Source organism: Staurois parvus, unplaced genomic scaffold, assembly GCF_062004578.1.
Source record: "Staurois parvus isolate SC_StPar_1 unplaced genomic scaffold, SC_StPar_1.0 ptg000145l, whole genome shotgun sequence".
NCBI lineage: Eukaryota > Metazoa > Chordata > Amphibia > Anura > Ranidae > Staurois > Staurois parvus.
In genome coordinates, this window is record NW_028317941.1 from 22,592,045 (window position 1) to 22,612,268 (window position 20,224).

Here is a 20,224-nt window from a genome sequence, read left to right on the forward strand (position 1 = left end):
TTCTTTTTCAATAACCTCAAATGTCTCGTTTTAAGTTATTAGAAATTGAAATTGTGGCCATACTTAAAACTGGATAACCTTAAACACTTTTTTTTTTTTTTTTTTTTTTTCAATGTCTGGGTTTTCATCACTTCACAGCACAGCTGGCCATACAATTAGCTTTTATTTATTTTCAGCTTACAGGCAGTTTCCTCCATCCATGCTGTACAGATAAATGCCCCTGCTGGGCTATGGCCATCTGATTAGAGATGCAGCCTCTATTTGGCTGTCAGTTTTCTGCCTGACTTTTAAAATTTTTCAGTTGAATGTTAAGCAGGAGCAATGTCCACCACAAAGTGAAAATACCACAGTGCATGGACCAATTTAAGACAATAGAATGCTTTTGCTACTTTCCCTAGTACTGTGCAGCCTGTAAGAACAGAGCATTCAACAATAAAGATAGAGAAAAGGGGGGAAAAAAAGTGTAATGGCAAAGGGCCTGCTGAAAACTTAAAGGATAAGTTCACCTTTGGGAACATGTTACATGTTCTACCCGTTTTTAGAATGGACTATGTAACATGTTCCCAATGCTGCAGCTGCTGCCCACTGCCCTCCCTCCCTGTGACATAAGTATGGGGGGATGTTCCCTGTACTATGTGACAAATTTGAAAACGGCGCAGCCGTGCATCATTCATTCAGAGTTCTGTAAATGAATGAGCTGTAAGTCCTGACAGCCTTAGTGGCTGTCTGCTTGTAGTTTTCAATGAACTACCACAGCGCTGTGAAGCGCTGTGGTAGTTCATTTATTCTTCCTGTCAGTATATCTGCTTGCTCGTATATTCCGCATGGCAAGCCGATATACTGACAGATCTGCACTAGACCTGCATGGCACCAGTGCTATGCTGATCGGTGGTGCAATGCTTTACAGGCTCCTGCAGACAAAAATAATAAATGCACATTGTTTTTTTTTACCTGCAAAAAAATATGCTTTTATTATTTTTGTGCAAAAAGTGAACTTATCCTTTAAAATTATACGTTACAAGATATCATAGGGGGTGATTTCAGGTACATAGGGTTATTCGGCTGCCTTTGGGAGATTGGACACTGGCAAAACAAAGCTGTCAGGACAGCCCAGTATAATTTGAGCTCAGAATGAACCTGTACTGTGCCCATCCTTTTGCTCCCTTGAACTGCAGAAGCGGGGAGAATAATTTCTATGCAAGCTTAAGCTGATTCACACATGTGCGATGTGGGTTGAAGCTCAGGTTTCACAGCTAATTGATCCAGTAGTTCACATGTTCACATCGGGTTAGCTCAGAGATCTTATCTTGTTCGCACATATGCGGTTTAGAAACAGTTCCCATAGAAGTTAATAGCCTGCAATCCGCACCTGAACCGGGTCGCAATTCTCAGAAATTGGACATATGTGAACAGGCATCATAGGAAGCAATGCTTTTTCAGATGTCATGTGGATTGGATGCGGTTCAAACCGCATCCAATCCGCATATATGTAAACAAACACTCAGGTTGCTAAATGGAGCTTATTAAAGACTGAGGACTGTTGGCTTGCCTCGCTGTTACAGTGCTGGGTTCTTGAAGCGGAAGTTGCCCTTTTGGGTTAAGTTCCACTTTAAGTCCTCCTCCCACCTCCAAATTTTGAATTTTTTTTTTTTTTTTGAGGGGGTTACCTAGTTTTAACATACTTCCCACACTAAAGATGTAGGGCCAGGAGCCCAGACTAGTAAAGAACTCGGGTGAGGACGATGCTGGATCCCTGGACAGGTAAGTGCCTTTTTATTTAAAGTCAGTAGCTACAGTATTTGTAGCTAACTTCTTCACTAGGGTGAAGATTCTTTTAAGATCCTTTTTAAGGCTATCCCACTCAATAAAAGGGAGTAAATAACAGACTTATTTGGCAATAAACAGAAATGAGGAAAGCATTAAAGTGACTTATGGACTCAGTAATGTAGAGAGGAAAGTTTGCCAACATTGCCTACATAATGCAGATGTCTGAGAAGTGCTGAAGATGTACTTCACAGGGGTATCCAAAATGCTCATATCTTTTTGGAATTTAACGGTTATCTTTCTGGGGAACAAAAAAATTATTCAGAACCATTATAGTGATGACTTTTAGTCAACACAATATTTGATCCTTGGGAACCTTTAGCTGGACCACACACTGTGGGGACGGCCTGTAATGTTGCTCCGCGTGCTGAACCCGTGAGTATATGTAAAGGCTCAGGCCCTGGTTTTCAGTTTTCTGCGGTTTCCCATTTTGGGGTGGCTGGACAATCTGCTTTCGCAGGAACAATCAAGAGCCCACCTTAGAGCCAGTGTGCAGCAGATACTGCAAGTCATGGAGGACTTTGGCAGGGTCCTGAATCTTAAGATTTTGACCCTGGTGCCATCGCAAAGCCTGGAATATCAGGGGCCTAGTCCTGGATATGTCCCTGGTATTACTTCCCCAGGAAAAGCTTTGGTCCCTTCAGTCCACGGTATAGGAGTTGTTGCCTGAAATGCCCCTCCATTTGTTTCTACAGAAGGGTGCTGAAGCTCATAGTAGCCTCTTTCAAGGCAGTCCCATACACTCCGCTTCATTCAAGACTGTTGCAACTCAAACATCCTGACAGCATGGGACAAGACCACTCTGTCCTTGGATTGCCCCCGTGTCACTGAGCACCAAGACCAAGTTAGCCTTGGATTAGAGTCTGTCCACCTTGGCACTGTAGTCCTGGATATCCTATCTCGTGACATGGAAAGTAATGGTAACAGACGCCAGCCTGTCAGGATCCATGTCACTTCAGAGAATGTGGTAGTCAGAGGAAGCCTGCTTGCTGATTAACATCCTCAAGCTCAGCAATTCAGTTTGTACTTTAGCACTGAAACCACCTGCTCTGGGGGCTGCCAGTCAGGGTTCAGTCCAATAACACTATGAAAGTTGAATACATAAATAATCATGACGGTAAGTTTTGTCCGCAGTGTAATTGCCAGTGTGAAAAATTGACGTGTATTTCTTAAGCCACCAACTTTGTCATTGGTAAGGAATACAAAGATGTAGATTGCAAGTCACTCCAAGGAATCCGTTCAGCTTGGCTTATGTGTTCTCCCCCTTAAGCTCCTGCCCCATCTACTTTGGAGAATAGAGAGGCATTTTGGTGATTTGCAGTGCATTAAATTGGCCCAGGAGGGCATGGTACTTTGACATTGTCAGATTCCAAGCTGGCTCTTTGTGGGCCCTGCTGGTCTATACCAACCCTCCCCCTCTTCTTTTTTTTTTTTTTTTCCCCAATTTTCTTTCTCCACTTTTTTTTTTTCCCTTTTTTTTCCCCCTCATTCTCTCTCTACTGTGTTCCTTTCTGCTTCATGCTTTTGACAGCTTGGCTGTTGAAGCCAAAGTCCAGCCAGAAAGACCACCTTCCGTACATATTTTGCTTTGTGCTAAAAGGGAAAGCTTCATCTCTTTCAAGTCTCAGGTGATATTCAGCTCCCTGCTGTGTTCTGCAGTATATGATGTCAGATCTCCACCCCCCGCCTACTAGAGCTCAGAGGTGCTGTGTATATTGTGTGCTTTAGAAGGCTGATTAGAGGAAGATTTCTGCAAATAAACATGTACAACTTATGCCGGAGGATTTGTTTTATTTCTGTGTATAACCTGAGGCTAGTCACTTCAGCTGTTATAGGTAAGGGTTTACAACCACTTTAAAGTAAATGACTCAACGGCAGCTGAAATGGTTCACAAGTGTAGCTAAAGGAGGAGAGCATCTAGTTCCAACGTTCAACTTGTCTGTTCTGTTTCTGCCTTATATTTATTTGAAAACTCTTGGAAAAATAAGTATATACAAAAGTGTATAAATATATTCAAGCATCTGTTCAATTGCTAATGAATAATGTACATGTTTTAGTTATGTGTATTAGCATCTAATTGTAAATGGATTCTAGATTGAAATATAGCTTACACTACTGGTCTACTAATTAATATATTAGGTTATAATTTAAAGTGTAGTTCACTTTTATTGTTATAGGCAGGGTAGGGAAGGGTTAAAACCCATTATTTTCTGTTCTAGAAAAATGTGAGAAGGGATTTCTCCATTCTTTTGGAATATCAAAGGGCTCGCTTGGACATGCAGCTGTGGCTGGGCAGTAAAAGCAGGTGATTGAGCTGCGGTTTTACTCCTCGCCCGTTACTGTGTACCTGAAAAAGTAGATGCAGCCACTCAGGGCTGCAGGGTTGCACTGTTTTGCTTCATAGCTGTGGCAAAATGAACAGGCATGTTGCATTTTGTGGGCGATACTGCTGCAGATCGTGACCCATTCAAGTTATACTGCATAACAACACTGGAGTACAGGACGGCCGGTGAAACGGGCTGCGGGGGACACACCACGGGACCGAGTGACAGGTAAGTGGCTGTTTTATAAAAGTCAGCAGCTACAGTTTTTGTAGCTGCTGACTTTTATTTTTTGATAGGTCGAGTGGAACTCCACTTTAAGTGTTCTTGAAAGCTTTCACAGCATTTCCTGGTTGCAATGAGATGTCATCAAGCTCCACCCAATGTGTTTCATCATCAAGACTTTGTCACAGTATGTTTATTTTTCACAAAGGTGATTGAGTATATATTAGGGTTTCAACACTAGTGAGCACTGCACTTAATTTTTGCTTACGTTTTAATGCCTTCTCACCACCTGTCAAACTCCTCCTAGAAAGTTTTCCACCGCAGATCACTTTTTGGAGAGGTAGCAAGGGCTAATCAAGCCTTTAGATACTATTCAAAATAACTGTCCTCACTGAAAGATTCTCACACCTTTTTGTTCTGGTGAGAAACTCTAATTTTCAGCACGATCATCACTTTCTGACCTAAGACTATGGTCACCATCTTGCCTTTTCTGTGTTGAGATGTGTGGATAACAATGTTCATTGCATAATTTGGTGGTTAACTGCCAGTTTGACATTTAGTCATAGGTTAAAGGATAAGTTCACCTTTTGTAACATGTTACATTCATATTCAGGGTGTAACATGTTCTAAATGTCCTGGCCCTGGTTATTCGTTTGCAGTGTTCTCTGAATGGGAAAGCTTTTTGTCCCAACTGTTTTAGCGACTGTCAGTTTTGTAGTTCTATGAACTGCCAGGGCGCTATTATCTGCTCGGCTGTTGCATTACACCCATGTTCTGCTGATCATGGGTGCAATGCTTTACAAGTCCCTAAGAAAAAAAAAAGAAAAATTCTTTTTTTTTTTTTTTAATCTGCAAAAAAATGTGCATTTTAATTTGTTTTTGTAAAACTGAACCTATCCTTTAATATCAACATTTAATAAAAAAAAAAAAATTTGATAAATGTTGGTACAGCGAACTACCCCCACAAAACCCCACACTTCTCATAGCCATCTATACATTTTCCCTTAAGAGAAAGTTAGTGTATGTTTTGCAAATGGCTGTTGGGAGTATAGGGTTTTGAGGAGGCAAATTGGGTAACTCAAGAGGCAAATGTCCACAGAAACAGATGTATCGGTGTTGGTGGTTATCTGTCACTTCCAGCACTCAAGGCTTATGTCAAGAAATTGTTGTAAACATGGATATAGTTTTAAAGAGAACTAGTCAGAAGTGGGAAGGTGTAGTACTATAATTCTCAATTCCTAAAATATACTTGCCAAAACGTTTTATTCTGAAAACCATATGTAGTTATTTGTGATTGAATTTATATACTAAATACAATACAATCTTATTTCACATGATTTTTATTCTAAATTTACATGCAAACCTTATTTTATTAAAAAAAATTAACCCCTGACAATTTTATAGTTTAAAATAGAGCTAAAGGCAAAACTTTTTTTTTTTTTTTTTTTTTTTTAAGTTTGGATAGATTAAGGGAGGGTTGTAACCACTGTAATTTTTTTTGTCATCTGTGTCCCTTTTGGGGAGATTTCCCTTCATGTCCTTGTCCCATAGCCAAAATAGGAAGTGAGCGGAAATCCCTCCAAAGTGAGGGAATAACAAGTTGTCACCAGAACTAATATCCCCATTGTAAGATAGCCACTGTTTCTGTTATGGAGATGACCCATAATTTAGGATTTTCTTTTAATTTAACTTTCAGTTGTAATGATAAACAAAACAAAAAGGGTGAATCTCGCAAAGCGTGGCACAGGCAGCAATAAAAACCTGACAAATATTCTAATCCCTTTCCAATCTATCCAAAACTAAACAAAAATGCATCCTTTTAAGATCATCTGTCACTTTCTGCTTTTTAACATTTTGTGCTGCATATGAACTTGCAGACAATTATAAATAAAGGAATTTATAAATTATGAATATTGTCTTAACTGTATGTCAATACAAGTAACCAGCGTACAATATTGTTTTACATTGAAGGTTCCTCAATGAGTATTTTTATCCTTTTCTCCCCTATGCTCTGGCCGGATTTCCAAAATTATTTTTTTAATTACATTTCCATTTAAAGTTGTTTATAGTCCAGGATTAGGCGTTTGTGCTTCATTTACTTTTATTCTTGTGTTAGGCTTTGAGTTCCTGTAGTCTGATTTGTGTGTTGCCTGTACTTAATGTTGATTACATACAGGCAATCTCTGGACTGCTGGATGACAATAAAACTAGTTAATTTACAAAGCTTTAGGCCTTATTCACACATGGGTGTACTATACTGTATGCCCAAGCAGGGCATTGTTCACTCGCACAGGGATTCGCAGGTTTTCCATGCATCCCCGTGAACACAGTCCCATTGATGTCATTTGGGACACAGTGGCTACACAGGCACAACCACCGTGTCCCAATAAGACATACATGTGGGTGTCAGTGTGTTTCTTACCACCTTGTGCATTACCTCAGTAAACAGTTTGTGAATTTATTGATAAATTATACTCACAAAAGCAGCAGTAAAAAAGGCGTATAATATCCAAAACCACCACAGGGTTAGAAGACACGTGTGAGTTCCATCCGGAAGGGAGATATACTCTTGGTCAAATTGATGCGTTTCGAAGGAGGGGTCCCTTCTTCCTCAGAGCTTAAAAGGTCTACAAAAGAGGGCCTAGATTACTGGCAGGAATTATCTGTTTTCAGTACTCCAATAACACTTGGCAGCCTCACTGTTTCCTATCTTCTATGTATTTCTAGTTCACAGGAGGCATTCTGCCACTGTGTCAGTGTTTCTGTCAGTTTTGTGGATGTGTGTTGAATGAATGTCTATTTGCCTTTACCTCTGACAGGAGATAAACACTCCTGCACTTTGCTGACTTGTTCTCTTTAAAGTTAGATACTTTGGAAAAAATGTCTTTATGGATAATATATGTAATAATGTCTGATGTCTCTTTTACTTCAAGGGATGGTTAGTAGACCTCATTAATAAATTTGGCACATTAAACGGGTTCCAGATTCTGCATGATCGCTTTATGAATGGCTCAGCTTTGAATGTTCAAATCATTGCAGCTCTTATAAAGTAAGTATTATTGTCCAAAATTATTTATTCTGTTAAAGATCTTTTTCCAAAGTGTTCCCCAGCATTCCTTTAAATATGATTAAGGACCTAGTTTTAAGAATGTTTCTAACAGTGACTGATGCCCCATCTAACTACCAAAGACCAGTTCTAACTACCAGATACTACATGATGCAGGTATTAGGAGCTCCCCTTACTGAATAAACTGAATAATATTTTTGCAGTTCAAATGACCACATTATTTCATTTAGAAGAAGCTTCTTAAAATCCTCTGCTGCTAGAGAAATGAATATTGTGGGCAAATGAAATGAATAGGGAGTTTGAGCATGTGTTTGAGGACTTTTTTTTTCTCTCAATAATTGCAGCTGATGCTTTCAGAATTATTGCTTTTTGTTGACTCTTTAGGTCTCTTTCACACAAGCGTTCAGTCTAGATCTGTCTCTCAGTTTGTCAAACACATCTAGACTGAACTACAATGTGAGCATCTGTTTACATCCAATATCCATCTTCATTATTTTTAAATAGAACAGCCAACGTCCAGATCCTTTGAAACAGAACGGATGTGAATAAATGCCACCTGATCAGTTTTATGTCCGTTTTTGGCAATAAACCTTTTTTGTTTATACTTTTGTCACCTCTAATTGGTTTCTGCAACAACTAAGAAAAAAAGAGATGTACACTGCTGTGAACTGAAGTGCAAACTGATGTAAATTGAACTGAACTGAAAACGGATTTGCAAACTGATGTAATTTGATGTACACTGAACCTGTTTTTTCTCTGAAAAAACTCGACTGAACGGATGACGTGTGAAAGGGGCCTTAGAGCCAAGTCTGGAGACTGTCTCATCTCTATGCACATGTACAGTATTTTGTGGCTAAAAGTTTGGCGTGCTGAAGTCACTTGTAAGGGGCTTCTTGTAATATGTGCCTTTTGTTGGCGAACACCTGTTTAGGGAATCCCTGGGTAAATTCATCAGGGAACTCGCTGGAGAATAGACACTCCTACCCCATAAGAAAATGCATAAGGGCTAATTCACACCAGCCACTGCATTACAATGCAGTCTGGCAGGATCGATGCAGTGACGTTGGGCCAATCTTGTTGCTTCTCAATTTTTTAATTTTTTTTTTAAATGAACTTTATTGAAAAAGTCAGATATTTTATTCACCGGCCATGCGTTGCAAGGTGGTAGATTTACTTGTGCTGCACTGCCCTGGAAAACGTATTCCGCTCAGTACTATTTTTTTTTTTTTTTTTTTTTTAAGGTCACACCACCCACACAACACCACAATGCTGTGATGTGAATCAGGCACACTGCAGGCAAGGCATTTTGCCTAATCATGCTGTGGGACTCTGCATGCCCCACTGCATCTAGCGTGAATATACCCTAAAGTTGGCCAATCATGGGTCAGTTTTTTCGATTAGTTAGCCAGCTTATCAAAGAAAGCTGAACAGATACACCCATCCACACAAGCGATGTGAATGGAGAAATCCTTCTTCTCGCCGTGCTGTTGTATTCAAGATTTTGTAATTCCTTAGAAGTCAATTGTTCTACTTCTCAGGAACAGGATCGACCATAGATGGATCAAAATTCGTCCAGTCTCTGATGAGCCAATTGAATTTTGATACTAGCCTAGACAGGCTACAGTTTGTTGAGAAATTTATGTATAATTTGATTGGTCTGTTCTGTTGCACCTTTTTCTAAGACAAAATTAATAAACACTATTGGAAAAGAGAGAATTTTGATCCATCTCTGGATTACTCGCTTCCTACCTTCCTGTTTTCTGGTATGAGCTTACAAACAGGCAGATTTAAAGCCTGCTTTGCTTCCACTTTAACCGCAAGGGATGGTTGTACCAGTTCCTTCACAGGAAAGTATTTCATGGTTTTTATTGAAACCTATTCACATGCCCCAATCTTAATGAGTGCATACACCTCATTTTGGACTTAAAAACTCTAAACAGGATTTCTTTGTGTGCCAAAATTATTTTATACTAAAGGAATTTCTGGCATCATTAGACATACAAGATACCCATCTACACTTCCCCATCTTCCCTCCACTTCTGCTCTTTCTGCGCTATGTGGGAGGCCAATTTATGGCACTACCATTTGGGCTCTTCGCTGCACCCCAAGTATTCACAAAAATCCTTGCCCCGATTTCTTGTTCTTCTGCAGACTCAGGGCATTCATGTCACGGGGTATATGGACAAACCTCTATATAAGGTTATCAGCCAACATTCAAATGACCATTCAATTCCTTCAAACATTCAGCTGGTTAATTATCTTAGTGGCTCAAGTACCTGGGTCTAATCTTATACACAACCCAACCCAGAACCTGCCTGAGGACATGATTTCCTCCTCAAGGTCTCATACGTGGACCCTCAGATGAAAGAGACACAGTTTGCTTCTGCATGATGGTTCTGTGAGGATGGCCTGATGGAGCTTCAAGGCAGTTCCCTTTGCCCAGTTTAGCTCCAGGACTCAACATTCTCACATTGTGGAACAAACAGAGCCACTCACTCTGTGTACCCACCTGTGTGTCTTACCAGCCAGACAACACTTTCCCTGGCCTGGTGGATCTCCATCATTCCTTCCCATTCTCTGGAAGATGTTGATGATGAGTGCCAGTTGGGGAGGGAGTTCAAAGCTCCCTTTCAATCCTTGTCCCAGCGGAGACGAGACTACCCATCAGTATTTTAAAACTGGGAGTAATCAGATTGTATGTACAAAATTAGAACCACCTTCACCTCAACAAGGTCACCACCTGGTCAGGATGCAGTTGGACAACATTGCAGCAGTTGGACAACATTGCAGCAGTTGGACAACATTGCAGCAGTTGGACAACATTGCAGCAGTTGGACAACATTGCAGCAGTTGGACAACATTGCAGCAGTTGCCCAGAGAGAACATAGTTGATTCTCTTCCTGGGTGAAAATTCACATTTAAGCTTTCTGTTACCCACATCTCTGGTGTGGTAATCGACAAACGGACTTTCTAAGCTGCCTTTGCATTGACAATGGGATTGGTCTCTGTACCCAGAGATGTTCCAGAATCTGTGACTGGTGGGGGACACCAGATGTGGGCATTCTGGTCAGATTTAACAACAAACTGAACAGATTTGTAACCAGGACCAGGGATCCTCAAGCCTTTGTAGTTTTGAAAGGCATAGATCTGCCTGATTGGAGTTCAATTAAACCATAGGACATTTCCTGCAAAGTGTTGTTCTAAGCAATAACTATGACCAAATGATGTTATCTAGTGCAAAATCAAATAAGACAAGTCCAAAAATGATCACTCATGAAGGTCTATGAGTTAGTCTTTCCTCCATTAAGGATTCTCCCTGCACTGCTGCGCAGGATAGAAGTAGAAAAGATTCTAGTCATCCTCCCATCACGCTGAATACGCTCAGAAAGATGTGGTGCACAGGCATGATAAGATCTTTGACAGATAAGCCATGGACTTTTCCAAACAGACCACGTTTACTGGCACAAGGACACCTTTTCCACCCTGCTTCTGAGTAGTCAGTGTGGCTTCGCTGTTGAAACCCATGTCCTGAATTATGTAGGATTGTATCTGACTTGGTCATTCCCACCTTACTCAGAGCTAGAAAAAGCTACCTCTTACAAAATTTATAACGCATGGAAGGCTTACTTAACCTGGTGCGAGAACAGACATCTGAATCCCAGAGAAAACTGTGTCATGACCTTTTTTCAATTTTGGTCTTGATCACCGCTTGGCCTTGAGTATACATAAGGGACATGTTTCTGCCTTATCTATTTTTTTCCAGAAATCTCTTGCTTCACAATAAAGACTTTTCTTCAAGAAATTGCTCATGTAACTCCTCCCAATTCAAGCTCCAGTTCCCCTTTGGGATTTTATTCTGTTCTTTTTGGTACTCCAGGAACCTTCTGTTGAACCAATTGGAGATATCACTTTGGACAACCTAACATGTAAAGTTGCCTTCCTTGTAGCCATTACATCTGTTAGGAATGTTTCTGAGGTAGCATCTTTGTCTTGTAGCCTTTTCTGATATTACACAGGCAAAAATTGGCCTCTCCCTTTCGCCTTTATTGAGGATATTGTCCTCCCTTCCCTGTGCCCTGCTCCTAAACACATCAAGGAAATTTCCACACATTGGGTAGACGTTGTCATGAGTTACCTGGCAGCCATATGGCCTCTATTCGTCAGACTGCATCACTATTTGTTCTTCCTTCAGGCTCTTGAAATGGATGTTCTGCCTCCACAATTGTCAAGTGGATCAGACAACTTATTTCTAGGGCCTATGCCTTGAAGAAAAGGGTTTCTCCCTTCCCTTTCAGAGGTCATTCCACAAGGTCTCCTGGTGATTGATTTATTAAAGTCAAATATACTGTGCACTGCAAATGCAGTTGCTCCAGAGCTTTAGACAATGAGGTAAAGCTTCACTTTGCAAACAATACCCAATCACATGCAAGGAAAATAAAAAAACAGCATTTTTGCTTGCACATGATTGGATGTTAGAAATCAGCAGAGCTTCCCCTCAGATCTAGAGCAACTGCAGTTGCGGTGTGCGTGTGGGTATACTTACAGTACACAGTATATTTGCCTTTAAAAAATCATCCCCCTGGTGTCTCTTGGTCTTTCCAGCATCAAACATCTGTATCCCAAATTTGTAATCCCTCCACCTGGTCCTCTGTGCACACGTTTTCAGGCCTCAACTGATGAGCGCTTCAGCCGCAAGGTGCTTTACGCTGTCATCTGTGTGGTTTTTGGGGTTTTTACCTTTGTTTTTGTGCAACGGTTGGCAGTTTTTTTTTTTGCAGTGTTGCTCTCCCCTCAGTTCTTTACTTGGGGACAACCCATTGTATAGGAATATTAATTCAGTACTATATGATGAATATAAAGGAATTTTTGACTTGCATTTAAGTTACTTTTTCTGGGCTAAACTACAGGACACAGGACTCTCTGTTCAGTCTCCTGTCACTCCTTCTTGCTTGCTAAAAATTGGAGTCTCATGGAGTGGGTGGTGTTATTAGTGGGCCCTAGCATTTGAGGGTAGCCTGCACATAACAGATTGTCTATGAATGCAAGTTCTGTGACCTATACTGTATTGAGATGAGGAATTTACAGGTTAGGCAAAATTTGCATTATTCATGACACTTATGGTTATGATTTCAAAGGATGTTTGGGTAGTTTCTGCTATTGAGTTTAATCTAAGTTTATGGCTTACTTTTAAAAATTGTTCTGAGGGTGAAAGTCTGTGATTTTATTTATTTTTTAATCTGTGATAAATACATTGTTTGTGAAAAGTCTAATTGCTTTCATGAATGACAAATAAATATGCCATAATTTCAGGAGTTGAAACTCCAGTTCAGTAAACCTTATGATTTGCAGAAACTAAAAACCTATTGTCATGTGCATATATTAGAAAATCGTGACAATGCACATTTGTTATGTGTGTGTTACACTTGGTGGTCTGTTTTTTAATTTTAATTTTTATATTTTTTTGTGTGTGTTTTTTCTACCAAGTCATGAGACACAGCTTTAACCTAAGATTCACACAAATTTTCAGTTATAAAATTGTGTGGATCCTGAGTGATGTTGTGTTAATCTTGTGTGAATACATGAATACATAAATAGACCCCTTGGTATCCCCCTTGAGTATTTTGTTTTAAAACCCAAAGCCTTAAACGAAGTATGCTGCATATGGTCCTGTAATATCTAAAAGTTTGATTCTTCTCCCTCTTTTACTTAAAGCAGAACTTACCATATTTTCTGGCGTATAAGATGACTTTTTACCCCTTGAACATTTTCTCAAAAGTCGGGGGTCGTCTTATACGCCGGTATACGGCATACTGACACTTTTTAGGGGGGCGGCGGTACCGCCGCCCCCCCCCCCCCCTTCCAATGTAAGGGACACTTAGTACAGGGGTGGGCAGGGGCTGCTGTTTCTTACCTGGCTCCGATCCCACGACGATCCGGTCCAGGAAGCGCGGCTGCTCCTTCAGTTCGGCCACTGGATGTTCGCGCGGCTTTTTGGCTCCGCCTCCTCACCGGTGATTGGCCGCCAGAACTGTAGCTCGGGAAAGGCACACAGGCGGCCAATCACCGACAAGGGGGCGGAGCCGAGCGGCCCAGCGAAAATCGAGTGAAGGAGCGGCCGTTAAGTGTGCCGTGTAGAGGTGCTGCTGCAACCACATATGCTGGCTGCAGCAGCACCATACTAGAACAGGGGTCAGCAAGTGTCATTGGTGTCAGTGAGAGGAATAGTGCCCCATCATTGGTGTCACTGATACCAATGATGGAGCACTATTCCTCCCATTGACACCAACGATGGGGCACTATTCCTCCCACTGATACCAATGATGGGGCAGTAAACCTCCCCCCCCCCCCCCCCCCCCCCCCACTGACACCAATGATGGGGCACTATTCCACCCCCCACTAACACCAATGATGGGGCACTATTCCACCCCCCACTGACACCAATGATGGGGCACTATTCCACCCCCCACTGACACCAATGTTGGGACACTATTCCTCCCACTGACACCAATGTTGGGGCACTATTCCTCCCACTGACACCAATGATGGGGCACTATTCCCCCCACTGATACTAATAATGGCGCACTATTCCTGCCACTGATACCAATGATGGGGCACGATTCCCCCCACTGACACCAAAGATGGGGCACTATTTCTCCAACTGATACTAATGATGGGGCACTATTCCTCCCACTGATACCAATGATGGGGCACTATTCCTCCCACTGACACCAATGTTGGGACACTATTCCTCCCACTGACACCAATGTTGGGACACTATTCCTCCCACTGACACCAATGATGGGGCGCTATTCTCCCCACTGATACTAATGATGGGGCGCTATTCTCCCCACTGATACTAATGATGGGGCACTATTCCTGCCACTGATACCAATGATGGGGCACTATTCCTCTCACTGACACCAATGATGGTGTGCTATTCCTCCCACTGACACCAATGATGGTGTGCTATTCCTCCCACTGACACCAATGATGGGGTGCTATTCCTCCCACTGACACCAATGATGGGACACTATTCCTCCCACTGACACCAATGATGGGGCACTATTTCTCCCACTGGTGTGCATTGCTAGAGGGGTAGTCTTATACGGCGAGTATAGCCCAAACACTACATTTTAGCAGGAAAAGTAGGGGGTTGTCTTATACGCCCAGTCGTCTTATACGCTGGAAAATACGGTAACTCAAATTAAACAAAATGCTGACAGTTATTATGACAGAAGAGACGCTCCCTGATTGCCAGCAGTAATGTACACTGTACCGTGCAGCGTATTACAGCATCAATCTTCGCTGTGGTGTGACCCTCGTGCACAGGAGCTGGATTGATATCATCATGTCCGACCATTGGGAAATTACATCTGTGCACACGCACTGCTATAGGCAAGTAGCAGTGCGTAAATTTGTAAAGTTGCCTGCAACCATTCATCTCCAGGGGTGGCTGTATGCTGTACTAGGAACTCCACTGGTTTACAGCTGTTCTAGAAAATGCCCGTGTGTGCATGAGCCCTTAGCAGCCCATAGATTATGCAGTTTTCTTTCCTTTCACCACAGCTGGAAGACTATAGCCATGGGCTGTGTTCTCATGAAAAGAATCCAGCAAGCTGGTTGTACTGAAGTCGATCGATGGATGACCTTAGTACAACCAGCCTGCGTATAGCTGGATCGAATTTTAGCCGATTCATGCTGAACCAGCCAAGATTCAATCTATTTATGGCCGACTTTACTCGCCACAGTAAAACAGACATGCATGTACTGCTGGAATGTGCACACGTTGCCCTAGAGGCTCATACAAAGAGTCTCCAAGATGTTCACAGTACAAGGAGTGAACTCATAAAGAAAGTGAGGAAAGTTGTGCTCTGTTTTATGAATGTAGCTTTACTTTAGTAAAAATGTCACTTGAGCATGAAAAAACTCCAGTGTCTGTATTAGTAATTTACATTTTTTTTTTTTTGTTGCAGGCCATTTGGACAGTGCTATGATTTTTTAACACTTCATACAGTCAAGAAATACTTTCTTCCAATTATTGAAATGGTCCCTCAATTTCTAGAAAATTTAACTGACGAAGAGTTGAAAAAAGAAGCAAAAAATGAAGCCAAAAATGATGCCCTATCCATGATAATAAAATCTCTTAAAAACTTAGCTTCCCGTGTTCCTGGACAAGAAGAAACTGTAAAAAATTTAGAAATTTTTAGGCTTAAAATGATACTTAGGTAAGTCACTACATCTGAGTAAATATCAAAGTATTTTATACTTTGTGTGTGTGTGTGCAATATATTCACCGTATATGCTACTTAATGACTTTTATTTTACATTCGGTATCCCTATCGTGGTAATGTGAAACACAAAATGCATGCTGGTGTGTTGTGGTACTAATAGTTTTGAAAGGCACCCTAATGCATCTCCAAACTGTACCTGTGCAATGCATCACAGCATACGATGTGTGTGCTGTTGCAGGAAAATGCAGTAAGCACAAAAGCAGTATTAAACCCCAGACCAAAAATTTAACATATTTAAGCTTACCAATCATTCGATGTGGTGCCTGCATTAGTTTTTGTTTTTTGGTTAGATGCTTACAAATTGAAACCAAACTGCAGCTTGCATTTTTTTAATAAATTACAGCAACAGTTTTTTTTTTCTCTTTTGGGATAAAGGTTTTACATTAATAAAAGCTGACCATTGTAATGACCCATTAGTGATAAATGGTTTGTCTCAACCGTCTAACTGCTACATCTGCAGGCAGCCTGTTCTTTTGGAAAACACTGGCCAGTGTTACTGGCCTGATCACCAGGTGAAAAGAAAACCTAAAAAAAAAACAAACTAAAGCAGCTACCACATCTTTGGTAGGCTAAAATATAAGGTTTGCTTTTGGGTTAAACACTACTTTGATGGTCCCCTAACTATCAAATATGTTAAAACTTAATTGAATTTCTTTGACATACATTTGCTGCAGTGGCAAGAAAAAGAATGCAAACCCCTGCAGTAATTTGCCATAAAATGTGATCTGATCCTCTTCTAATAGACAATACAAACACAATGTGCTTAAGCTGATGAAACACAAACCATTCTAATTTCTTATGTCGTTATTGAACACAACCATTAAACATTCACAGCGCTGGATGAAAAAGTAAGTGGAGTCAATAGCTAGAAGAACCTCCTTTTTGGCAGCAATGACTTTTGGTAGCTTTGGATCAGACTTGCACAACGTGGAGGAGTTTTTGACTATTTCTTATTATAGAACTGCTTCAGCTCAGATGCATTTATAGGATGTCTGGTGTGAACGACTCTTGAGGTCATCCCACAGCATCTCTGTGGGTTGAAGGTCTGGGCTCCTGAGCCCCTCCAAAAAGCACATTTTCTTTTTCGGAAGCCAGTCTGTGGTTGATTTTTACTTTTATGCTTGGGGTCATTGTCCTGTTGCATCACCCAACTTCTAATAAGCTTTAGCTGGTGAACAGCCACACTGTCATTATCATGTAGGATATTTTGGTAAACTTTGTAATAAATTTTTCCCTTGATGGCAAGTGGCCCTGGGGCAGCGAAGCAAGCCCAAATCCATGTTCCTGCCACCATAAAACACCATTGTGATGATGTTTTGATGTTGGTAAGCTGTGTCCCTTTGTGTCATACACAATGCAGAGTATTATTATTATAATACAGTATTTATATAGCGCCAAAGGGTTTGCTCAGCGCTGTACAATAGCAAGGGGGACAGAACATGAGACAAAACGGTAACAATACAATACACGAGGGGTTCGAGGGCCCTGCTCTTTCGAGCTTACAATCTAGGAGGGAGGGGAAAGTGGTACAGGAGGAAGTGGCTGTGGGGGATGGAGTGGTGGGAGAAGTGGAGGAGATCAGTTGTTAGGTGAGGGTGGGGTAGGCTTCCCTGAAGAGATGGGTTTTCAGGGTGCGCCTGAAGGTGAGAAGGGTAGGTGACAGTCTGATGGATTGGGGTAGGGAGTCCCAGAGGATGGGGGAAGTCCTGGAGAAGTCCTGCAGTCGGGCGTGGGAGGAGGAGACCAGGGAGCTAGAGAGTAGGAGGTCCTGTGAGGAGCGAAGGGCACGGGTAGGGTGGTATTTGGGTATCAGGTCAGTTAGGTAGTTTGGGGCGGCGTTGTGAATGGCTTTGTAGGTCAGAGTTAGTAATTTGAATTTGATGCGTTGGAGCCAGTGAAGGGATAGGCAGAGGGGGGTGGCAGATGTGGAGCGGTTGGTGAGGTGGATGAGTCTCGCAGCTGAGTTCAGGTATGACAGTGACAAGCTGTGCCAGCACTCAGTTCTGTGTGCAGAATCCTGCATGTGGTACAACCTGGAGTGGTGGGGTTTTATTTTTTTTTTTGGTGTTTGTTTTTTTCCCCTTTTTTATATGATGCAGGAGAACTGAAGGTTGCCCAGTAGCATTATATATGTCATGATCGTGGTTGCGTTACTTTTGCTTTCATAGACTAAAGTGGGCATGATAACCACTTGCCCTCCTATGGATTTACCCCCTTCCTGACCAGGCCATTTTTTGCGTTACTATGACAATTGCGCGGTCATGCAACACTGCACCCAAATGAAATTTGCCCCCCACGAATAGAGCATTCTTTTGGTTGTATTCGCTTGCCTGTGCGGTTTTTATTTTTTGCGCTATAAAAGAGAAAAGACCAACCATTTTGAGAAGAGAAACCATATTTTTGACTTTTTGCTATTAAACATGTCCTGTAAAAAAGAAATCAAATTTCATCATAAATTTAGGCCAAAATGTATTGGCTTACGTGAAATTTTATAGCGTTTACAAATGGCGGTATAGGTACTGGAGTTTTTTATTTTTACTAGTAATGGCTGCTATCAGCGACTTATAGCGGGACTGCGGCGGGCATTTTGATACTGGGGGGAACTGACTTGGTGTCACTGACATCCCCAACGACACCAATACAGTGATCAGTGCTAATAAAAAGCACTGACACTTTACTAATGGCACTGGACAGAAAGGTGTTAACGTGTGGGCTGAGCAAAGGGTTAACTGTGTGCTGTGTGTGTGTTACTGTGGGGCTGTGTGTTTGTGCTTCACTGTAATCACACTGCTTTGCATGGCTGTGCAAAGCAGTGTGCACAAGCTTATTTTTGTTTACAAACAGTTCTCCCCCGTCGGAAATGCTCGGCAATCACCGGCTGGGACCCGGTGATTGACGGGCACAGAGCACGCTCGTTCCCCCTATCCGGAAATGCAAACTCTTGTGTATATATACGTGATTTTGTGCACCCATGTGACCCTGTAGCAGTACTTCTGCTATAGGACATACGGGAAGCTGTTAACCATATTGTTTTGGAAATGTGATATATTTGTTTTTAATCTTCCTTTAGTGACAACTGTAGGTTGTACAAATGATTTTTTTTTTTCCCCCTAGGTTATTACAAATTTCGTCCTTTAATGGAAAAATGAATGCACTTAATGAAGTGAACAAAGTAATATCAAGTGTATCCTACTACACACACAGACATGGCAATCCAGAGGAGGAGGAGTGGTTGACTGCTGAGCGTATGGCTGTAAGTTTAGTTTAAAATTTGATATCGGAGTATGCAGTGTAAATTTTTTTTAAAATGTCACACTTTATCATATTATGTTATGAAATGTGTCCATGAATTTTGATTAGCCTGGGACTTGAGAGATTCACTGTTGAGGAGAAAAAGAAAATCCCTAGAAACCTAGAGGTTCACCAACATGTTTGCAAACATGGCTGAATGATGAACCGTTGTTGCTGGCAAAGATATAGCCATTCTCCAATATCCAAGCTTGAGTAGCCCTCCTTGCCTCTGATGCAAATCTATTAGTGATGCAGCCCATCTTCGAGGTGTACCAATAGTAATATGGGGAAGGCTGTAGGGACATATGGTCTTTATTGTTCTTGCTTCCCCTTCACAACCAGGGCTTCAGAAGAACACAAGAACTGCAGGGAGCCTACAATTAAAAACTGACCTTTTTGCAGTCCTGATGATGTAAAGAAAAGAGTTTGTTTTAATTTAATTGATGATTAGAAAGGGAAGGAGGGGGGGTTTTAGAGAATCTGTTTATTTGTTACATTACTGTATTATGCCAACCTTGAATTTGGAGTTTATGCATTTAGGTCTTGGTTCCTTTGCTACAAATGTAAATGTATTTGCTCAATATTTATTTATCTTTACACCATGTATGCTCCGCCTTGGCTTATAAATGCTTTTAAATTTATGCTTTAGGAGTGGATCCAACAGAACAATATTCTATCAATTGTTTTACGGGATAGTCTTCATCAACCTCAATATGTGGAGAAATTAGAAAAAATTCTTAGGTTTGTCATCAAGGAAAAAGCACTTACTCTGCAAGATCTGGACAACATTTGGGCAGCGCAGGTAATGCACTTATTTCTTCAGTTATGAATGTTTGATAAAGAGATTACTTAAACTTTTGAAATTTCAGATAACCAAAGATAATCTTGAGATGTCATATTTATTTATTTATTTTTTTTACTCCACTTATAACCAGTCCAAATTAGAAAGTACCATACTAAAAGTTTACCAAATGTACACGTTAATATTATGAGGAGTTAGCGAGACAGTGCATACAATATAACAGTTTTTTTTATTGTATCAGACGGTTTGTTTTTCCACTTTTGTAGTCAAATTTGAGAAACTCTCACTATGTTTGTGTTCCCATTCATACAAAATGCCTAAAAAAAATTGTTTAAAATATTTCCTGCATTTTAGAGGGGGTGTCATAGTTGACAGTGAGCCTGTCCCAAGTCTGTTCTCATCA

General features: G+C 41.1%; 1 protein-coding gene across 4 annotated transcripts in view; it reads left to right on the top strand.

Annotated features, from left to right (window-relative positions):
* The window catches only part of USP9X (ubiquitin specific peptidase 9 X-linked), a 290,448-nt gene that overhangs the window by 96,632 nt on the left and 173,592 nt on the right, over positions 1-20,224 (top strand). For all 4 annotated transcript variants that reach the window (XM_089673929.1, XM_089673926.1, XM_089673928.1 and 1 more), the window contains exons 7-10: positions 7,304-7,419; positions 15,411-15,662; positions 18,843-18,981; positions 19,669-19,821. In XM_089673929.1, the coding sequence (XP_089530055.1) occupies positions 7,304-7,419; positions 15,411-15,662; positions 18,843-18,981; positions 19,669-19,821 (660 nt within the window). The remainder of the gene's footprint in view (positions 1-7,303; positions 7,420-15,410; positions 15,663-18,842; positions 18,982-19,668; positions 19,822-20,224) is intronic.